This window comes from Eleginops maclovinus, chromosome 13, assembly GCF_036324505.1.
Source record: "Eleginops maclovinus isolate JMC-PN-2008 ecotype Puerto Natales chromosome 13, JC_Emac_rtc_rv5, whole genome shotgun sequence".
Classification (NCBI taxonomy): Eukaryota; Metazoa; Chordata; class Actinopteri; order Perciformes; family Eleginopidae; genus Eleginops; species Eleginops maclovinus.
The window spans coordinates 11,976,562-11,994,959 of record NC_086361.1 but is presented as its reverse complement, the minus strand read 5'-3'; the positions used below and the strand labels follow the sequence as shown (position 1 = coordinate 11,994,959).

Sequence of the window (18,398 nt, the reverse complement as noted above, 5' to 3'; positions counted from 1 at the left end):
AGCTTCAAATGGTTTTAAAAAGCTAAACATTCACTGTTCACTCACAATATCTGTTTGTTGTTCTGTCTTAAGCTCTAGCAGTAAACATAACATCTGCAAGCTTCTGATGGAAGTTATAAATGACCTGTTACTGAAGGCTTTACTATCAATAATCATTTGATGTATAGAATGTCAGACTAGTGAGAAGTCTGCGGTGATGTTTAATTGTTCCTCAGAATAGTTCAATAGTGTTTGTGTTGATTGACAGCTCGGTGCAGTCTTACTAGTTGACCATGTATCAAAGTTTAAGTGAGATGTGTTTCTGCTCGCTGTTCCTCTGCAGAAAGTTGCCAGGAGAGCGGGACTGCGTCAGTCGGTGTGACTGTGTGGTCCGGTGATGCGGAGGCTGAGGAGGGTCTGGAGGTGTCTCAGCAGATGATGGAAAGCCTGCTGCTGGGGGCCGGGACTCAGCTGGAGAACGAGGAGTGTCTGATGGGCATCAGCAGCCGACTGCAGACGGCTCTGGAGAAGATGTTGATGGCCATCACCGACACTACCAACGAGGTACAACATTCTTTGCCTTTGTTTGACACTGTAGGGAGAGGGGGAGAGAGTGGGTGTGACATTATACAACGGTCCCAGGCCTGGAATCTCACCCAGGATGTAAATTTGGCATACACTGTAACCGCTTAGCAGTATCAATCTCCTCATCTCACTTTCAGGGAAGAAAAAGCCTCTAGGCATGTTTCCCAAAATATAAGATATTCCTTAAAAAAACGACACAAATGTTGCTTATTTAAATCATCAGATAAAGCAATCAAAGAATGACTAAATCAACATAATAATCGGACCTAACGTTTGATGCTAACCTTCACTACTCTGATAATATAGTAGTACAAGTCCTTTGTGAATGAAATGGGTTCTCTGTGTGTTGGTGTAGAAGCTCCAGTGACACGTTTAGGCTTTGTCAAAACATTTAAATACCCTAACTCGACGCCGTTAACCCCCTCTGTGGGTTTCTACACCCGTTCACGGAGGCATAATGGGGATGAGACTGCAGAATGTGGCCGGCAACAAAGTAGGCCTGTCTAGAAGCCGCACATAAAAGAGCTGCCTCATTCTCACTGGTTGCCTATAGATACGAGCAGTATTTACACTGAGCTTTTGTCTGGGCGATCAGCCTATCCTAGTCAGTAGTGGACAGAGGACCCCCCCCCCCCCCCCACCACCACCCTCGGGCTGTGTCCAGTGTCAGCTCACCACAGAGACGGGGCCAGTTTAACTAGGCCATTGAATGCGTTACAGTAACTGACTGCACGGCACATCACATCTTCCCGTTGGCTGAAATACATGCGTTACTCACGCTGAGATGGGTTTTATCTTGCCGATCTAAAAATAGCTTTAAAGAAATTTCAGGCCGAGCATAACTGTTGTTCCAGCATGCATCTACACAGTCACTGTTGGTCTAATGATGTTTATTGATTCTTTTGAAGTTTTTAGAGGCTATTATGTGGTCACCACCTTTAGAAATACATTTCTCTTCTTGGCGGTTGTACATTTTTTTTGTTTTTTTAACACAGAACTGAGAATTATCTTAAAATTGATCATCTCTGTTTGTCATTTTGTATACCTGATTGCATTTTTTCTGTTTTCATCAGTATCATAAACCAAATAGTGATTTGTTCCACTAACAGAAGCTTGTTATTGTCCTTAAAAATGGAGCCAAAATGATAATTTGATAAATCTGCTACAATTTTACACATCGATTAATCATTTAAATTATTTTCAGCAAAACAAACAACAGTAAATTCACTTATACGGCTTTAAGAAATGTAAATATTTGCAGTTTTTTACTTTAAAGAAGCAATAACATTCGTCCACATGGGTTCTGTGAAGTTATTAAATTGTTTCACTATTCTGACATTTAATTCAACAAATATTGAAATAAATGAAATACTCATTGGTTACAGCCCAATTAAAGACCCTCTTTAGAATTTACAAGCAGATTACATGTCAGGCTGTTTACCTCTCCTCCAAGTACACAACATTAACAGCACAATAAACGTGTAATCATCAACAAAGCGTCTTAATGGTTTGTTCAATGATTTTCCGGCTGCTATCGATCTGATACACATTACTCTTGTCTGAGCGGGGCAGGCTCATCCCGTCTTGCCCGAGCGTCAGCGTCTTGAACTGAGATTAATGTCACAACAAGTCAGGAATGTTAAGTATCTTTGTAAAAGCACTGCTGCAAATGATTTGCCTGAGGAAGGTGTTTGCTTTCTATTTGTTCCCTCCCATTATCTGCCGGTGAGACGTGGAAATTGTTAGTGTGCAGTCACTATGACGGTTGGCATGCCAAAGAGAGACCGGAGCTAGGACCGAGAGGCAGAGTTTTTAGAACGCCCTAATTGTATTTTCTGTGGCTACATTAGGAGGGAATCCAGTTTGGCAACTTTTAGTGGGATGGGCGTGTGTTGTCTGTGGGTTATTTGTATGTATGAAGAGAGCCTGTGATGTACTTGCAAATCTACCTGACCCTCTGGCTCTAATGACTGAAGCCACACCTGCTTCCCTCCCACTTCTGCTGAACAGTGTCCCACTGTTTGCGATTAATGTAGGAAGTGGAAGGAAAATCCTCTCGTCTGAGTGGGGAAAACAGCCCTGGAAGTCTGGGATATAATCTTTTTTAAAACTCATGGGTAAACGGTGGCAAAGCGAGTGTAACAGAGTGACAGTAGGCTGCCCCGGGTTAGGGAAACTCGCCTGACAGGACAGAGAGCTCCAGATACAGTGAGTAATAATATAGTAGGAGCATGCGTGGAGGAGGAATAACAGCGATCCTACAAGGAAGTGAGTGAAAGACTTAAGAACGGAGCGCTGTCATTTCAGCCTCAGCCGGCTGCCGCTCGGACTAAACAATTAAAAGGGGCCCCTGGGAGGCTTCCCTGCAGGTCGGGGTTGCTACGGCGTCACCATATTGTTAATGAATCTCCAGAGAGAAAGAGAGAGCAGAGAGAGAGAGGAGAGCTAGCCTGAGCGGACGTGGGGGTGTGAGCTTCACCGAGCAGCATGATGGTTTCACTCTGAAGAAATAAGGTCAGAGAGAGCAGAGATATTCAGAGAGATCGCTAAAGAAGACAGGAAGAGAAGAAATGCTTGCCTGTTTTTTCACAAACCTCCTGTGGATGTGTTCAGGAATGCCTTTTAAAAAGCCAGAACAGGATGGGAGTCCCTGTCACTGTCGAGGATGACACTTTTTGGGCAGGACCTTTTTTTTTTTAAAACTAACCCAAGATGATCTCTCAACATCTACCTGGAAACTTGTTCTCACTCTGCCGGACAGAATGTGATTAAGATGACGTGAAAGTCACCCTCTCCAATTGTTGTTTACTCTTCTAGTGTGTGTGTGTGACAAACCCATAGAAACGGTTGCTTGGAGCTATCCACAACGTTGCTCACTGCTTCATCCCCCTCTGGACTACATTCTCATTTGGGGTTGAGCAGGTGAGCCTGAATGATCACAACAAATGGAAATCTCTTTTGATAACCCCAGAAAAAGAGCTAGGATATAAGTGCTCCGTACATCTATCACTATTTTACCATGGATTCCTACCGCTCTTACTGGAACTCAGGCTTGCAGAGCAGCACGTGGATGGAAGGGGAGGACCAGGATGTTTACGAGGTGGAATCTCGTATACCCCTTCCCAGACCTTTCCCCATATGCAGCACCTTGAATGATAAAAATGCTGTGGTGGTGCAGACCCAAATTTCACATGTCAGTGACAGAAATAAGGGTCACCTCCTTAAGGTTATCTCCAAAATCTCCCTGCCTACTCCTCCGTATACAGTAAGTGAAAATGCGCTGTTACTGGACTATGGTGGAGTTTTTAAATTGTATGTCGGGATTGGGTTTGTGCAGTGGATGGAAAGAACTGCGTGGTTTGATTAATATTTGATCGGTACATTTACCAGACGCTGAAAGGTACGGGCAGGTCTGCACACGCAGATGCAGGTTAAATGTGGTTTCCATATGAGCAGTGCATCTCTTTCTGTGCCACTTTTGAAACAGTAGGATTATATGACTTCTATATGCGAGGGTCACATTACCACTTCCTGGTTCCAGCAATGTAACAAAAAGACCTTTGCTCTCGAGATATGGCTATCTATGAAAAGTACATGTGGGATGAATGTGAGCGAAGGGACGGGTTATTTCATTATGATGATTTCATAGCTGTACAAAGAACAGATGCCTTCTGTCATCTGACCTGAAGGTCATTACACAAATGTGATATCATTATCTCCGTGCGTTTCTGTTACATCTGCACATTACCTCATTTTGTTATCGACTTTTGTAGTTGCCAATTTGTCCAATGCCAGTGCACTTATGTTAAAGCCTCTCTTCAAAATGTGCATGAACACCATGAAGTGTGTTATCTAACCCTCATAATTCAGTGCGGTACTTTCTTTAAGGTGACTTCGAATTGTTCTGAGTAACAATAAATGATTGCTTTGTTACTGTGACTTCATTTAAGGATTTTTTTCTAGCTGCAAATCTTTTGTATATAATACTGCTAATAAGCTGTATTGTAGCTTGTATGTATATCACATAGCAAACATCAGCTTTACAAATAGGCTGGAAGATATTGCTGAAATAAAACTATGATATTAAAAAGAAAACGTCTGTAGGTTCAGCACCTCGTGTTATGGTATATATTATGTTTGTAAATGTGTAAAAAGGATTAATGGACATTGAAAGCTATGAGCTCAGGTCCACTGCTGTGCATTACGTGAGACTGAACTTTTTACATGTTAGAAAAAAGAAAGTGAGTTAAATCAGGGCCCAACTTCAGTGCCAGACAGATTTAAAGGGGGGATCAAGTGATTTAGCATTACTACCATGATGTTAAAGTTGGGATTTAAGAAAGATTATTCAGAGGCTGAAATCTCCTGACTTTCAGCTGTTAGCCAAGCAAAACCACTTGATCCCACTGCAGCCAAATAGTATCTTAGATCCTCCAACCATTTTTAACACATTTCTTTTTAAATTCTGGTAGTGAAAAAGAAAAGTCTGGAGCCCAAGCCAAGATCAAACCATTATTTAAACAGCAGACGAGTGAAAGGATTTTACATGTTCAACATTTGTAGTAGCATGGCAAACAGTTCCTTTTTTGATGATCTTCTAAGATTATGCAAAAGAAGTCCTCTTTCCTAACTGTTTTTCTTCTGTAACACCTTCTCTTTCCTCTTCCCCTCTCAGCTTGAGCATGCCCGGATGACCCAGACTGAGCTGATGCGGGAGTCCTTCCGCCACAACCAGGAGATGAACGAGCTGCTGCAGAAGCAGGAGGAGCTGCAGGAGCGGTTAGCAGAGGAGGCCCGGGCACGTGAGCAGCTGGCTCTGGAACTCCACCACGCTGAGGGTGAGTTCCTCTGAATAACGGCATTTTTTTACATGTCATTTTAAGGATTTAGGATCAGCACAAAACAAATTACCCGTACATGGTTTGATTGGAGTGTGCACAGGGCTGTCATCTTCTTTAACGCAGCCTTCTTATAGCTACGGACTCTAATTGATGATGTGACAATGTGAGTCTGTGTGTCAGAACGATCACAGACAACAGAGAACATAAGGAGGAACTGAAGTGAAAAAGCATCTGTGCATCTGTTGGGGGAGGGAGGGTGTTACAGGGAGTGTGTGGATCAGCTGTTAGAAAGGGAGAGTAAAGGAGTGTGAGACCATCTGCGGGAAGAAATCGACAAATGGTCATTTATGTTTGCTAACATATTCCTGATATGTGTTTGGACGTTGTTTGACTGATAATAATAATAACAAAACGATGAGAGTTCGTGTATGAGGGTGAAAGGTCAAATTTAAATATTTCAGCTTTATTAACCCAGATTCACTTGGATTTCAGTGGCCACTTTTTAAAAAGTGCTTGAGATCTTTTTGATTCCCCATCCATGTCAGAGACAGCTGGTCCTGGAGGGTCAACTGTTACGGCCACATTCACTCTAACTCACTTGTTGACGGGGCTGACTTTAGGTCCCTCACACAATTTGGCAAATGTAAAGTCATTGCTTTCTTACTGCCTTTGTGTACACACTGTCTGAACCATGGTGAGTGTATGGCTCTGTCTTATATTATATCATCTTTTTCAGAATACTCTTTTGATGTTTGTTTTATGTAATCCAATAGAGGAGCTGAAGAAAAGCTAATATTTGCCTCCATAGAAAGTTTTACAGGGTAGACAGAGAGGCGGATCAGGTTGCAAGCTGTAGAAAATAAAGGAAGGAATTATAGAGAATGTGATGCTTTGTTAAATGTTTGTTCCCTTGTATCTTGTCATAAATATGTCTCCTTGTTCATGCTCCAAATGGAGCTGCTGTAATGCAAGAAAAATGTCCGACTCGGTCAGACAATACAGTATTATCGTATTGTATTTATCGTTGAATAGGACTGCACCTAACAATTATTTGTATTGTCATTGTTATTTAAGCTGGAGATATTCTTTTAGATGAGTCACTTGAAATAATGTGCTTAATTTGCTTGTTTTTACTTGACCAACAGTAAAAACAAAAACAGCTGAAATCAGAGGATATTTAATATTTGTGCTGGAAAAATGATTGTGAAAGTCTTGACATTTAAAAAATATTTGCTAGTAGTTCAATTGTTAAAATATTTTTTGTTCAATTAATCAGATAATCTGTGTCTTTCCGCTTGAATAAGTTCTGCAGCCCACACTGGCATTTCATTTTTAAGAGTTTCAGAGAGCCTATCAGCGTGTATGGCATTCTTCTTCTTCTTCATTAACTTTCAGGGAGTGCTTGACTGCTGTTAAGCCTGTGTCTTTCTGACATCCACTTGTGCAAATGTCATAACCTGAAAGAGAGAAAAGGATCCTCCTATTGTGTGGATGATCCACATAGGTACAAGGTCAGGGTGCGGCCTTTTCAAACTGGTTTTTAATAAACCCAAGGCATAGCCCCAGCCTAGGAAAAAGACTAAAAGACAGAGTGTATTATAATGGCGGTGAAAAGGATGAAAAGTCTTTTTTGTTATTTTTTAACAAGGGGAATAGGCTCAGTCTAACAATATGAAGATGCCGAGGTAGGTGTGTTTCCAGGAACGCTCTGTGAAGTTGACAGTGTGTATTTAAAGCAGGTGATCATGTGCATCTGATGGCTGTGTATCATGGAGGGATCCCTCCTTAGGCAAACTTTACACACTTTGTATCCTGCTTAGATGTCTGACATAATAACTTCTGAATACACAGGTGACATTAACCTTCTGCCCCCCTTTCAGTGTTAGATAAACACAGAGAGCATATCGTCATAATAAATTAAACACTTTATATACACTCTCACACTCTAATATTCGTTGGACCGCCTTCAGCTTTGATTACTGGCACGCATTCGCTGTGGCATCGTTTCCACAAGCTTCTGCAGTGTCACAACATTTATTGATGATGGGAGATTCGGACCACTGCGCAAAGTCTTCTCCAGCACATCCCAAAGATTCTCGATCGGGTTCAGTTCTGGACTCTGTGGTGGCCAATCCATGTGTGAAAATGATGTGTCATGCTCCCTGAACCACTCTTTCACAATTTGAGCCCGATGGATCCTGGCATTGTCATCTTGGAACATGCCCGTTCCATCAGGGAAGAGAAAATCCATTGATAAAATAACCTGGTCATTCGGTATATTGAGGTAGTCAGCTGACCTCATTCTTTGGGCACATAACATTGCTGAACCTAGACCAGACCAACTGCAGCACCCCCAGATCATAGCACTGCCCCCCACAGGCTTGTGACCTTTTTTTTGGCCGGGCAGTGTATTATAGCTCCTTTCATAATATTAATTGAAAGGTGCTTCACAAAAGGAACAAATCATTAACACAGGTACGAAAAATGGCAAACACAAGGGTCAAAAACAATAAAGTTATAAGGAGTAATGAAATATGAGAAGATTGGATACATGTAAATGGTTTGTCATTAGTGTCTTGGTGTGTTTGAACCCCCATTTCCTGTAACTATGAGCTGCATACCATCCTGCTGCTTAATGCTTGCTGACCTGTGACAGAGCAGTACAGTAATGATGCATTTCATTGTGCACAGCTCAGTTTTGTACTTCATGTCAAGCAAAATGGGTCATCTATGCTCACTAGTGTTCGTCCCTGCATTTGTATTCAAGTGTGTGCCTCAGCGTGTCCTGTATGTATGTTTTTGTTTGCTGTTGTGGTGTTGGTAACCCTGGATTTCGTGTCCTGTTGTTAAGTGCTCATTCTTCTGGATAACTGCAATGTGTGTGTGAGTGACTGAAGCTATAGTCAACACAGTCGTTTCTCGTAATTATTCTGTTAAGTGATTGCAAGACTTGGAAGGAAAGCTGGGAAAAATAACTTCATAGAAAGGTGAAATTTAGGATTTCTACTTCAGCGCCCTAACACCTGTCCTCCTCCTTGCTTTGTCCACATTCAGGTCTGATTGATGGCTACACGGGAGAACGAGCTGCATCTGAGGAGCAATTGCGTCAGAAGGAAGAGCTCCAGCTGAGCCTCGAGCAAGAGCTGCAGGTGAGGCATTCAAGCTGCAGAGAGATGGAAAATAATAACCTTTATGTGTGTGAGAGATGGCATAAGACCTGACCATGTTTAAAGGAAGAATTATTTCCCCTCTGGCTCTGAACACTAGAGCACAGTAAGTTGAGGTCCAATCAGTTCAAATCTGAGATATAAGTTTGATGAGGTGTCATTTTGAATAGTCAGTGCACTACAGCACTAAAAAGAAACAAATGTCACCGTTTTCTACTTATGTCCAATGAGGGTTGACGCTAAATTAAGTCCACTGAAGCATCAATTTCTCACTCACTTTAAAATCGGCTGTTCTTCATGCATCAAGATGGGAGATCCTTGACTTTAACTTGACAACACATACTTACATTCAACATGTATATAAGAGTTCTGTCACGCTGAGGTTTTATTTAAGATAAAAGCTGGTATTAAAGAAACACAAAAGCGACAAGCGCAGGCAAGGTTAATCAAAACGAAATGTAGCAGACAAAAAACTAGAAAGAAACCGGGAAGACGTAGAAGAAACTGGAGGGCAGATAAGAGAAATCCAGAAAATAGACACAAGACCAGGAACCAAGACAAGGAAAAAAGGACAACAAACCAACAGAGAACACAGGGAAGACAAGAATAAATACTCATGAGTAATCACAAGACAAGACACAGCTGGGGAGGGGAGGGGAAGGGGCAGCAGGTGAACACAAGGAGACAATCAGGCACAGGAGGGAAAACACAGGAGGTAAGGCACAAGGACAAAATAAATGTCAAAATAAAAACAAGAAACTAAAAAACACAAAAACTAAAATCATCACAAGTTCTCTGGCAGTCTGAACCTGAATCTCTTCCCTTCATGCAGGTGACAGCTAGCCGGCTGCAGGAGTTGGAGCAGGAGAGGCTTCAGATGCAGGAGGAGCGGGAGCTGATGTCACGGCAACAAGACGCCATGAGGGAGGATGCCGGGCCCCGCGAGCTTCGTACGTATCCCATAATTCCCTTACCGAAATATATACAGATTTTTTTATTGCTTGGTCACAGGAAGTTACATCTTTTTAATATTTGAAAGTAAAAGATGAGTCATTTAACATATTCAATGAAACAGGGTCTGATCATAAAACATAGGTTTGACATTGTGATCTCTTTTTTTTTGTTGTCTTTTATCAAGGCTTGGGTTTCAAGTGACCGTTTGTTCAGTAGGAAACCTAAATGACAACATAAATCATTTGTGGAATTACAAAGGGCAGCATGTTTGTTGTTAAACAGTAAACCACAGTCATTGCCAGCTGCACGTCATAGAGGGGTTGTTTTTATCTCCTCTTTGCAATGCCAAAGCAGTGTTTATTGACAGGATACGAAACCTTGATCTGCATTTAAACTGGCTTCTAGAATTCAAATGTGTCAAGCCGCATAATTATTAACTTTCTGGTGATTCTGTTGCTATTGCTTCATGGAAATGAGTACAAACATTCATGGGTCATAGTTTAGCTGCTTTTGTCAGTGAACAGAATTTATACCAAGAGTTTAAACTTCAACAAAATATGTATTGTTTGAATTTTTCCCTCCCTTAGGAAACTCTTTTCCTGAACACTGGTATTTCAGCCAGGCAGAGACATACATTAACAGGTGTTTGTCATGAAGTGCTCCTGACAAATAAATGCCTTTTTAAAGTGTTTCTGCTAATTTTGCATTAAAACTCCTGTATTTATGAAAAAGGTTTCCCATGAGTGCATTCTCTGATAAAATGGTAAGTGATTAAGGGAAGGGGTTTATTCAGAAACGTTTTTCCTTTCACAGCATCCTTTCTACAGCCTTAACATCCTTGTGTGAAACAGACAGAAACGCACTGTGGTCCTATCTCCACCCTTTTCTATTCTTCATCCAAGAATTTTCCTGTTCATGAAAAAAAAAACAAGAGCATGTTACATTCCTGTGCTTTCTTATTCTCCTGTAGGCCTAGTTGAAGCTGCAATGGTTGCAGCACCTGAAGCAGGTGTGTCCACTTTGAGCATGGCTCAGTCATTTCTACTATGTGTTCTTAATACTCGTCTAAAGTTTACCTCTTAAACCCTAATCCAGCAACTCACCAACAAAGCTTTGAGCTTGCTTGCTATTGGCTCACCAACTCTGTTCAACCACTAACCTTTGCTTCAGCTTTTCATTTTACTTGATTTCTGCCCCAGTTTGTCTTTTTTAATGTCTTGGAGTAAGCAGTCATTTTAGCATGATAAAATTAAATTAAACTACAGGGACTTGTATGTAGTCATGATTTCCTAACTGTCATCATCTACACTCTGAATCCAGCCATCTTTCGTAGTATTGTATATGCTGTAGATCTGTAGATTTCTTTTATGGAAGTGAGATGATTTGCTGTTCAGGAAGTCCCTCTCCTGCCTGTAGATGCTTATTAGGCATGGATATTGCAATGTCTGGGCTGTCCACCTGTCTGTTCTGTCATTTGCACTCTCACCTTGTTACCTTTACATTAATCCTGCGGGGGGGGGGGGGGGTGATCCTGGGTGAATCGGTGTGGGTTGTTCACTGGAAAGAGGCGTCATGATGGGGAATCATGTTCGGTGTCGGGGTGTTTTGTTGGGAAGTTGACTGAAATGTTGGAAGAGTCTGAAGTTAGCCTCAGCTGTAACAGTTTAACATTTAAGAGACAGAATTGTATTATTTTTTTAACAACATGGTAAAAAAGCAATCAAATCTAGTCATGTGGCTCACAGACTTCAGACTCTTCAGTAGCTCCATCTCAGCATCCTGTCTGTCTCCAGAATCAAACCTGAATGAATCATTAACTGAAATTAGCCACCTTTAGTAGACAGGCGGCGATACTTAACTTCTCCTTCTTCTGTAGACCTTCTGGAGGAGACAGAGAAACTGATGAAGGAGAAGGTGGAAGTCCAGCGGCAGGCGGAGAAGGAGAACACCGACCTCCTGAAGCAGGTGAAGCTGCTGGAGGCGGAGCTGGAGGAGCAGACGAACAGGGTCATCGAGCTGGAGAACACTCAGAGCTCAGAGAGCGGAGACCTCCAACAGCAGGTTCAGGCTCTGGAGAAACAGCTGGACAAGAACAGGAGGTTCCTCGATGTGAGTGACACCGAAACATGGCCCCTACTGGCATTGTAGTTACTTTTCTCAATATTCAAAGTTAAGAAAACCCTCAAGTCAGTGAGGCAAACGTTATGATTTATTCCATTTTGTGCTGCCTTACATCAGGATTGAAATATACCATAAATATCATACAATATCAGTCAGAAAACTGGCACGGATTGTGTTAATAATTTATTCAAATGTAAGTTTTTTTAGGTGTTAAATGTAAAATATGTTCTACTTTCATTTTCTTTATCGTAAAATCCTTTTTTAAATTTTGCAAAGTTACCTTTTTTCAATGCAGTTTGTTGCCCTTGATTAGTCATTGGCATACTCATAATGTCAGGGAGAAAAATGAAAACAATTTCAAAGGTCATTATGATGTATTTTCAATCATTATTATCACATTCAAAAGACGGTAATACCTTTGACACTTTTCAAAGGTGAGTAGAAAGGTTTCTTTAGTTAGATTGGTTTGAATATTTGCAAATGTACCCAGAGATATCTATCTTTCATAGTAAGAGGCATTTGAATGTTGTTTAATAAAGGCTCATTGTTAGCTTAGAGGCAAAAATTCAAATTACAACTTCACGCTCAAGCTACTCAGTCTTTCTGGGGGACTCTGCCTAAAGCGCTGATGAGTTTGTTCCCACCATCCCTCTGTAATTGGGCCACTTGGCTCAAAGGAGATGGCACGTAATTGTCTGAATGTGGTTTGAATGCTTCTATTGTCCTGTGGATGCCAGCTACACACAATAATGAAATGATCACGTTTGTTAACATTTTTATAATTCGATTATTTGGCCAATCCTTTCATGATAAACATAGACTTATAGTTTTATTTTCTGTAGTGTGCAGTCATAATGAATGAGGAGTATGTTATTAGTTAGTGATCATTACTTAGGCATGAAATCCTCCATAACTGGGTTAATTAGGTCATGTAAACATTTTCCCTGATCATATATGTTAGGGAATATTTTGTGTAAGCTTGTAAATCTTTAGCTCATTTGCATCTCTTCTCTCTGTCCTCCTCTAACCTGGCTCTACGGCCTTGCAAGTATTGTTATCTTCCTTAAGGAGGGGCAGCCTGGGCTTCCGAAGCCTTGTTGTTCCTACAGTGGGCACAAGCTCATGCTGACCTAAGATTGGCTTTATTGTTTAGGGACAGCTAGCTCCAGTTTATCTGGACACAGATGCTCCGGTAAACACCTTATTTGTGACCTAGATGACAGTTTAAGTCAAACGTATTGTCTGAGCTTGTTTAGTCTGGCGTTTGAAGAATGTTGATTATCCATTTGGAACTAGTTAAAACCTCTTCCTATTGTCGAGATCTTCAGAATTGGTTTGGCAACCGCTGTGGCAACTCGTGTCTACAGTAAATGTCTTGTCAATTCTCCGGCCGTAACTCTGAATAAACCCAACAGTGTTTTGCCATCAAGTTCCTGCTCTCCAGTGTCTCTCTGAGTTTCGTCTCCATTGCTTCAGAAGTTTCCACCACAATATAAATCTGATATCAAAGCAGAACTAAATAATTGATGTTTCTTAAGTGTACACTCGGTAGTTCAGTGGACTTTTAAACTTTCAATATTTTGGAGAAACAGTGATGCCCCTTGATGCGTCGCTCCATCAATATATTTACTTTAAAACGTATGCCTGAACTTTTACCACTGAAATCACTCTTATTCCTGTCCTTTATTTTGGTGTCCAGGAACAAGCCGTGGACCGAGAACACGAGAGAGACTTCTTCCAGCAGGAGATCCAGAAACTTGAACACCAGCTGAAGAATCCGCAGAAACTTCAGGCCGGATCGGACCAGAGAAACCGAGAGGTAACAGGAGAGCGCTCTGTTCTCAGTCAGAGTCAGTATCAGAGATGCTTATTTTATTAACACAACACTTTTATTGTGGCTCTGAACGCTGAGAGTCACACAGCAGAACAAAAGAGCTGATAGAATTACCTGTGCTGCCTCGAAAATGACACCAAATAGTGTGAGCCTGGGCGAAAGAGTAAGAGTACGACTCATGTTCATCCTGCTGGTCCTTTGTAAGTTGTGTAATGGTGGGTTTTATTTCCCAAACATCAAATGCACAATACAGTGGGAGAAATTAGTTTTGCTAGAGTTAAACACTAGTGTGGCTGTTGTCGAAAATGTAGTCAACAATAAGGTCATGTGTTTGTATGAAATGAGGACGATAACATGGCATATACTGTATGGTAACACCTCATGAAAGTGTAAAGAGTCAGGACACCAACTGCTTTAAATCAGCTTGTTAGATATAATTATTTTTATTTGAACAATAAATCAAGTCAGGATGTCCAACATGACAAACCCCAGGGATTTATCATTGATATAACGTAACCCTTATGATTTTTTGGTATCCCGATTAGCTTCCACAGATCAGTAATCTTTTATTTTCCACAGCTTCCAATTCTGATGGCATTCTCTTTGCGCATAACAGCTGTCAGCTTTAACCTTAATTCTTGATTATGTGCTTTGTCTGTGCTATGATAACTCTTTGGCTTCTTAACTATTTCCCCTTTATCTGTCATTTCTCATCCACTCACAACCTAGCCTCCAGTTCACTCGGGGCAAGGAGAAAAATGACTTTGATCAACACACATTTAAAGTGCTGATTATTTCCTCAAACAAATCCTCTTTGCAAAGGACAAAGTAGATCGCCAATAAAGCATTACACCCTGTTTTGTTTTTATTGAAGGCATTATGTTTAGATTAAATTGAACTAAATTACCCTTTGATAACACAATGTACTTCAGAAAGTAATCTGCTCTGTCTTATGGGCCCTCTGTGCATTTCACTCGTCCAATAAGGACATCATTTGAATCAGGGGAAATTAGTTTCTAGCTCATTGGTACTAAAATGTTTTTTTTCCATCCATATTTTTGTAACTCAAGCAGCTTTTATTCTAAAGATCTGTTTTTTTGTTTCCTCTTTCCTCTTCAAATGCGAGTAATTTATGGTGTAGTAAGTTGAAAGCATGCAATTCAAACATCAATCCCACTTCTTCTTTGATCTCACAGGGTAACACCCCGAGGAAAAACTCTACTTTTTTGTAATTTCCAGAGACTCCTTCCACACTTTTATCACTAAGTGCTTTTCCCTCTCTGGCCTTGAACTGTCCGTCCTCTGATCCTCTATGCCTTCTCTCTCCCGTATTACAGGTGGATGGATTAACCTTTAAGGTATTGCTTCTAGCTACATGTAGAATCTAGTCCCCCCCAGAGAGTATTTAGTGCATTTTAGTGATCCCGCCCACCCCTGCAGCAATTTATGGCCTGTCAGCCCCCCCTTCCTTTCCTCGTCCTTTCTCCGGTTTGATCCCTCTCTGCTCTGTTTGTCTTCATATGGAAAAAACTTCAGGACATGTTCCTCTATTACTTCTTTGTCTTGTGTCTCCCTGGTATGTCCCAGTTAAAAAAAACAACAAACATTGAACAAACATTATAAAAGTATTCCCCCAATGACAATTATGTTTTATTTAAATTATTCCAAACCCTCTTTTTTGCATAATATAAAAGACTTTACATTTAACATCATTTTTTTGCCACCATAGCAATGTTTTGGAGGTGAACCACCAATAAGCATGTCTCCAGCCAAGTTGTTCTTGAATGTAAAGCAATAAATTAGATAAATAAAGGCACTGATGTTGATTTAAATCCCAGCTAGGCCATTCTGGTACAGTTAAGGATATATAAATAGACCGTTCAGTGCTGAAGTACTCTCATGAATTAATATTTAATGAAGGGCTGCCAGTGAGGGGGTGCATTTCATCTGCCTTACTACAGTGTCATTTTGGTTTAAATAGCAGCTCGATTTAAGAAGAACATCTTTGCTTGTATAATCAGGAGTTCACCATCACATTTCACATTACCAGTTCTGAGGGAATCCTGAACAACCCTCCCTCCTGTCGACCCTCTTCCTCCCGTCCACTGATCTGCTGATGTTCTCCGTCTCACAGATGGATCCATTACCTACCAGCGGCCCTACTGATCAATGTACCACTCTGTGGTTTGTCCCCCCCTGAATGAAATCTCTCTCTCCCCTGTCCCTGCACCTCTTTCACTCTCTTCCCCCCTCCTTTCTCAGGTGGATCAGCTGACCTCCCAGCTAGCTGTTCATGTACCAGCTATGCTGTAGCGAGTGGTGTCTCAGAGCGATACTCATTAAACACCCCCCCCCCCTCCTCTCTATCATTTCTCCCCCTCTCTCTCTCTTTCTCTCTCTCTACCAGGTGGAGCATCTGACCTCCCAGCTGAAGGAAAAGGCGGATTGGTGCAGTGAGCTGCTGCTCAGCTCAGAGCAGCTGAATCGTGAGTTGGGAGAGCGCAACGAAGAGATTGACAAGCTGGAGAGCCGCATCCGCGAGCTGGAGCAGGCCCTGCTGGCCAGCGCTGACTCCCTGGAGAAGGTTTGTGAGAGGAGGGGGAGGGGGAAAGAGAGATGAAGGATGTATAGGAGACGGCATTGGAGAAAAAACAGTCCGAAAAATAGCTGTGGAGCATGGCAGAGTGTGTGTCTGTGTCTGTGAGAGGATGCAGAAGAGATGACATCAAGAGGAGGAACAGGAGGAGGGTTGGTACACACGCTGAGGGAGAACAATGTGTGGGTGGGTTTCCTTCAGCCACCCGGCAGTTTGTTGATGGTGATGAGCTATGGCTAGCAACTGTCAAGATTGCCCCCCAGTGTTCGTGAAGGGCTGCTGTGAGTGAACAAAAAGAGCAGTGTATGATATGCTGATAAATTTGTTATACCCCACTCAGTGGACACATGGCAATGAGTTCCAGATGCACATCTCTTTGGATTATGCATGATGAAGAGTTTCATCCATCACGCCTTTTGTGCACATGTTGTCATAGTTTCATTCATGTGTGTGTATGTTGTGTGTGTCGCAGGTTGAACAAAAGAAGCAGCATGCATCCATCACAGAGGCGAAACAAACCACACTGGAGGCTCAGTTACAGACGGAAAGAGAAGCTCTGGAGCGGAAAGAGAAAGAGGTAATGTGCTCCTTAGTTTAGGATTTCAATTCTAAACCATTTACATAAATCTTTAGAAACTTCAATCTGAAAAAGATTAAATTGGTAATTACATTTTTTGGTTTAAGTGTGCTGGCGTAATGGGGATGTTCAAGTTTCTGTGGTGACTTCATGTAATGTATGAATAAAACTGCTGCATTGTCCTGCAGGGGAATGTACTGTAACATTCTTTGATATTTTTGTTAAATTGCAGGAATAATAAAACACATATTAACTAGCAAGCAACGTAGAGAACTTCCTGTGTTCATGTGGCGTCTCCTCTGATGTGCTTGTCTTGTTTACCTGCCGCCTCAGATCTGTAACCTGGAGGAGCAGCTGGAGCAGTTCAGAGAGGAGCTGGAGAACAAGAGCGAGGAAGTGCAGCAGCTTCAGATGCAGCTGGAGATCCAGAGGAAGGAGCTCAGTAGCCAGCAGCAATACCTAGAAACAAGGGAGAGCATGCTCCAGGTAAAGAGACATCCTGCTGAAATGTTTACAGTCTGGCTGATTGTGTGTGATCTTCACCTGTGATGGCTTCTTAAAAAGTGAGGGTATAATCTTCATAAAGATAAAGGCCACATTGTTTTTGAAATTGTTTGCACTTGTATACTTATTGATAAAAGGATTATCCTGTGTTTTCTACTAACTGTTGTACTAAAAAGATAAAAAATAAACCACTAGTTGCTATATATATATATATATATATATATATATAAAAATACATAATGTCATTTGTGCCAGTTAAGCTTTTATTTTTCCTGCACAATACAACAAGAGGTCTGGTTTTCACACACAACCAAATACCACCATTCATATAAACTATACAGCCGCGGAAAAAATTAAGAGACCACTTCAGCATTATCATTTTCTCTTTTTTAAAATGATCTATAGGTATGTCTTTGAGTTGAATTATTCTTTTTTTTTGTTTAAATTGTATTCTATGAACTACTGACACATTTTCTCTGTGTTGAAATTCAACAGACACTGGAATGGCTGCAATACATGTAGAGATAACAATTTGGAGTGGTCTCTTAATTTTTTTCGGAGCTGTAACACTATAACGTTTATATTTCTACTCTCGAACTACAAAAAGGTTTTGATCCAGATGCTATGTTTTTTTTAAAAATGCATTTTTGTTCTCTGTTGCTCTTTTTATTTCACACATTTTCAGTTTTTATGCTTGTTGTTTTGCCAGGCAGAACTCTTTGACTTCAGCGTGACGTGTTTATTAATAGCCATTACGGTATAATCTCTGATTTTCGAAGGTGATGGAGAACAAGGACAGGGAAATAGCACTTCTTAATGAACAGATCACTAAGCTGCAACACATGGAAACAGCCTCTGATAACAAGGTAACGCAATATGCGTATACGAAATAGAATCAAAACCTATTTCGAATACACATAGTGCATCGGTGTGTGTTTTTTCTACATTCATGTACACTTTTATTTTGGTTTGCTCCATTTTTTTGGTTGGGTTGTTTTTGCTTGTTTTCTCCTGGTAAGTAACTCCAAACCATTGTCTGTTGTGAGGTGATCATTTGCTCATGTGAGGTGGCTTACTAAACCTCTGAGTCTCTAAAGAGTTATTATAATCTCATCAATTTCCAAATTTTAAATAAAATTCCCAAGGAACTTCTTTAACTTTGGCCAAAATAAATCTCTCTAAGCACCACAGGGACTCAGAGGTTTATCCGAATAGCGGGATAGCTATTGACTCCTCAGAT

General features: G+C 41.1%; 1 protein-coding gene across 5 annotated transcripts in view; it reads left to right on the top strand.

The window, feature by feature from the left end:
• akap9 (A kinase (PRKA) anchor protein 9) overlaps positions 1-18,398 on the top strand; it is a 61,242-nt gene that overhangs the window by 31,669 nt on the left and 11,175 nt on the right. For 3 of the 5 annotated variants that reach the window (XM_063898649.1, XM_063898647.1, XM_063898646.1), the window contains 11 exons: positions 323-543; positions 5,240-5,402; positions 8,460-8,554; positions 9,405-9,522; positions 10,497-10,535; positions 11,403-11,635; positions 13,347-13,466; positions 15,889-16,065; positions 16,550-16,654; positions 16,988-17,140; positions 17,938-18,024. In XM_063898649.1, the coding sequence (XP_063754719.1) occupies positions 323-543; positions 5,240-5,402; positions 8,460-8,554; positions 9,405-9,522; positions 10,497-10,535; positions 11,403-11,635; positions 13,347-13,466; positions 15,889-16,065; positions 16,550-16,654; positions 16,988-17,140; positions 17,938-18,024 (1,511 nt within the window). The remainder of the gene's footprint in view (positions 1-322; positions 544-5,239; positions 5,403-8,459; positions 8,555-9,404; positions 9,523-10,496; positions 10,536-11,402; positions 11,636-13,346; positions 13,467-15,888; positions 16,066-16,549; positions 16,655-16,987; positions 17,141-17,937; positions 18,025-18,398) is intronic. The other 2 variants (XM_063898648.1, XM_063898650.1) reach the window with 2 other exon arrangements.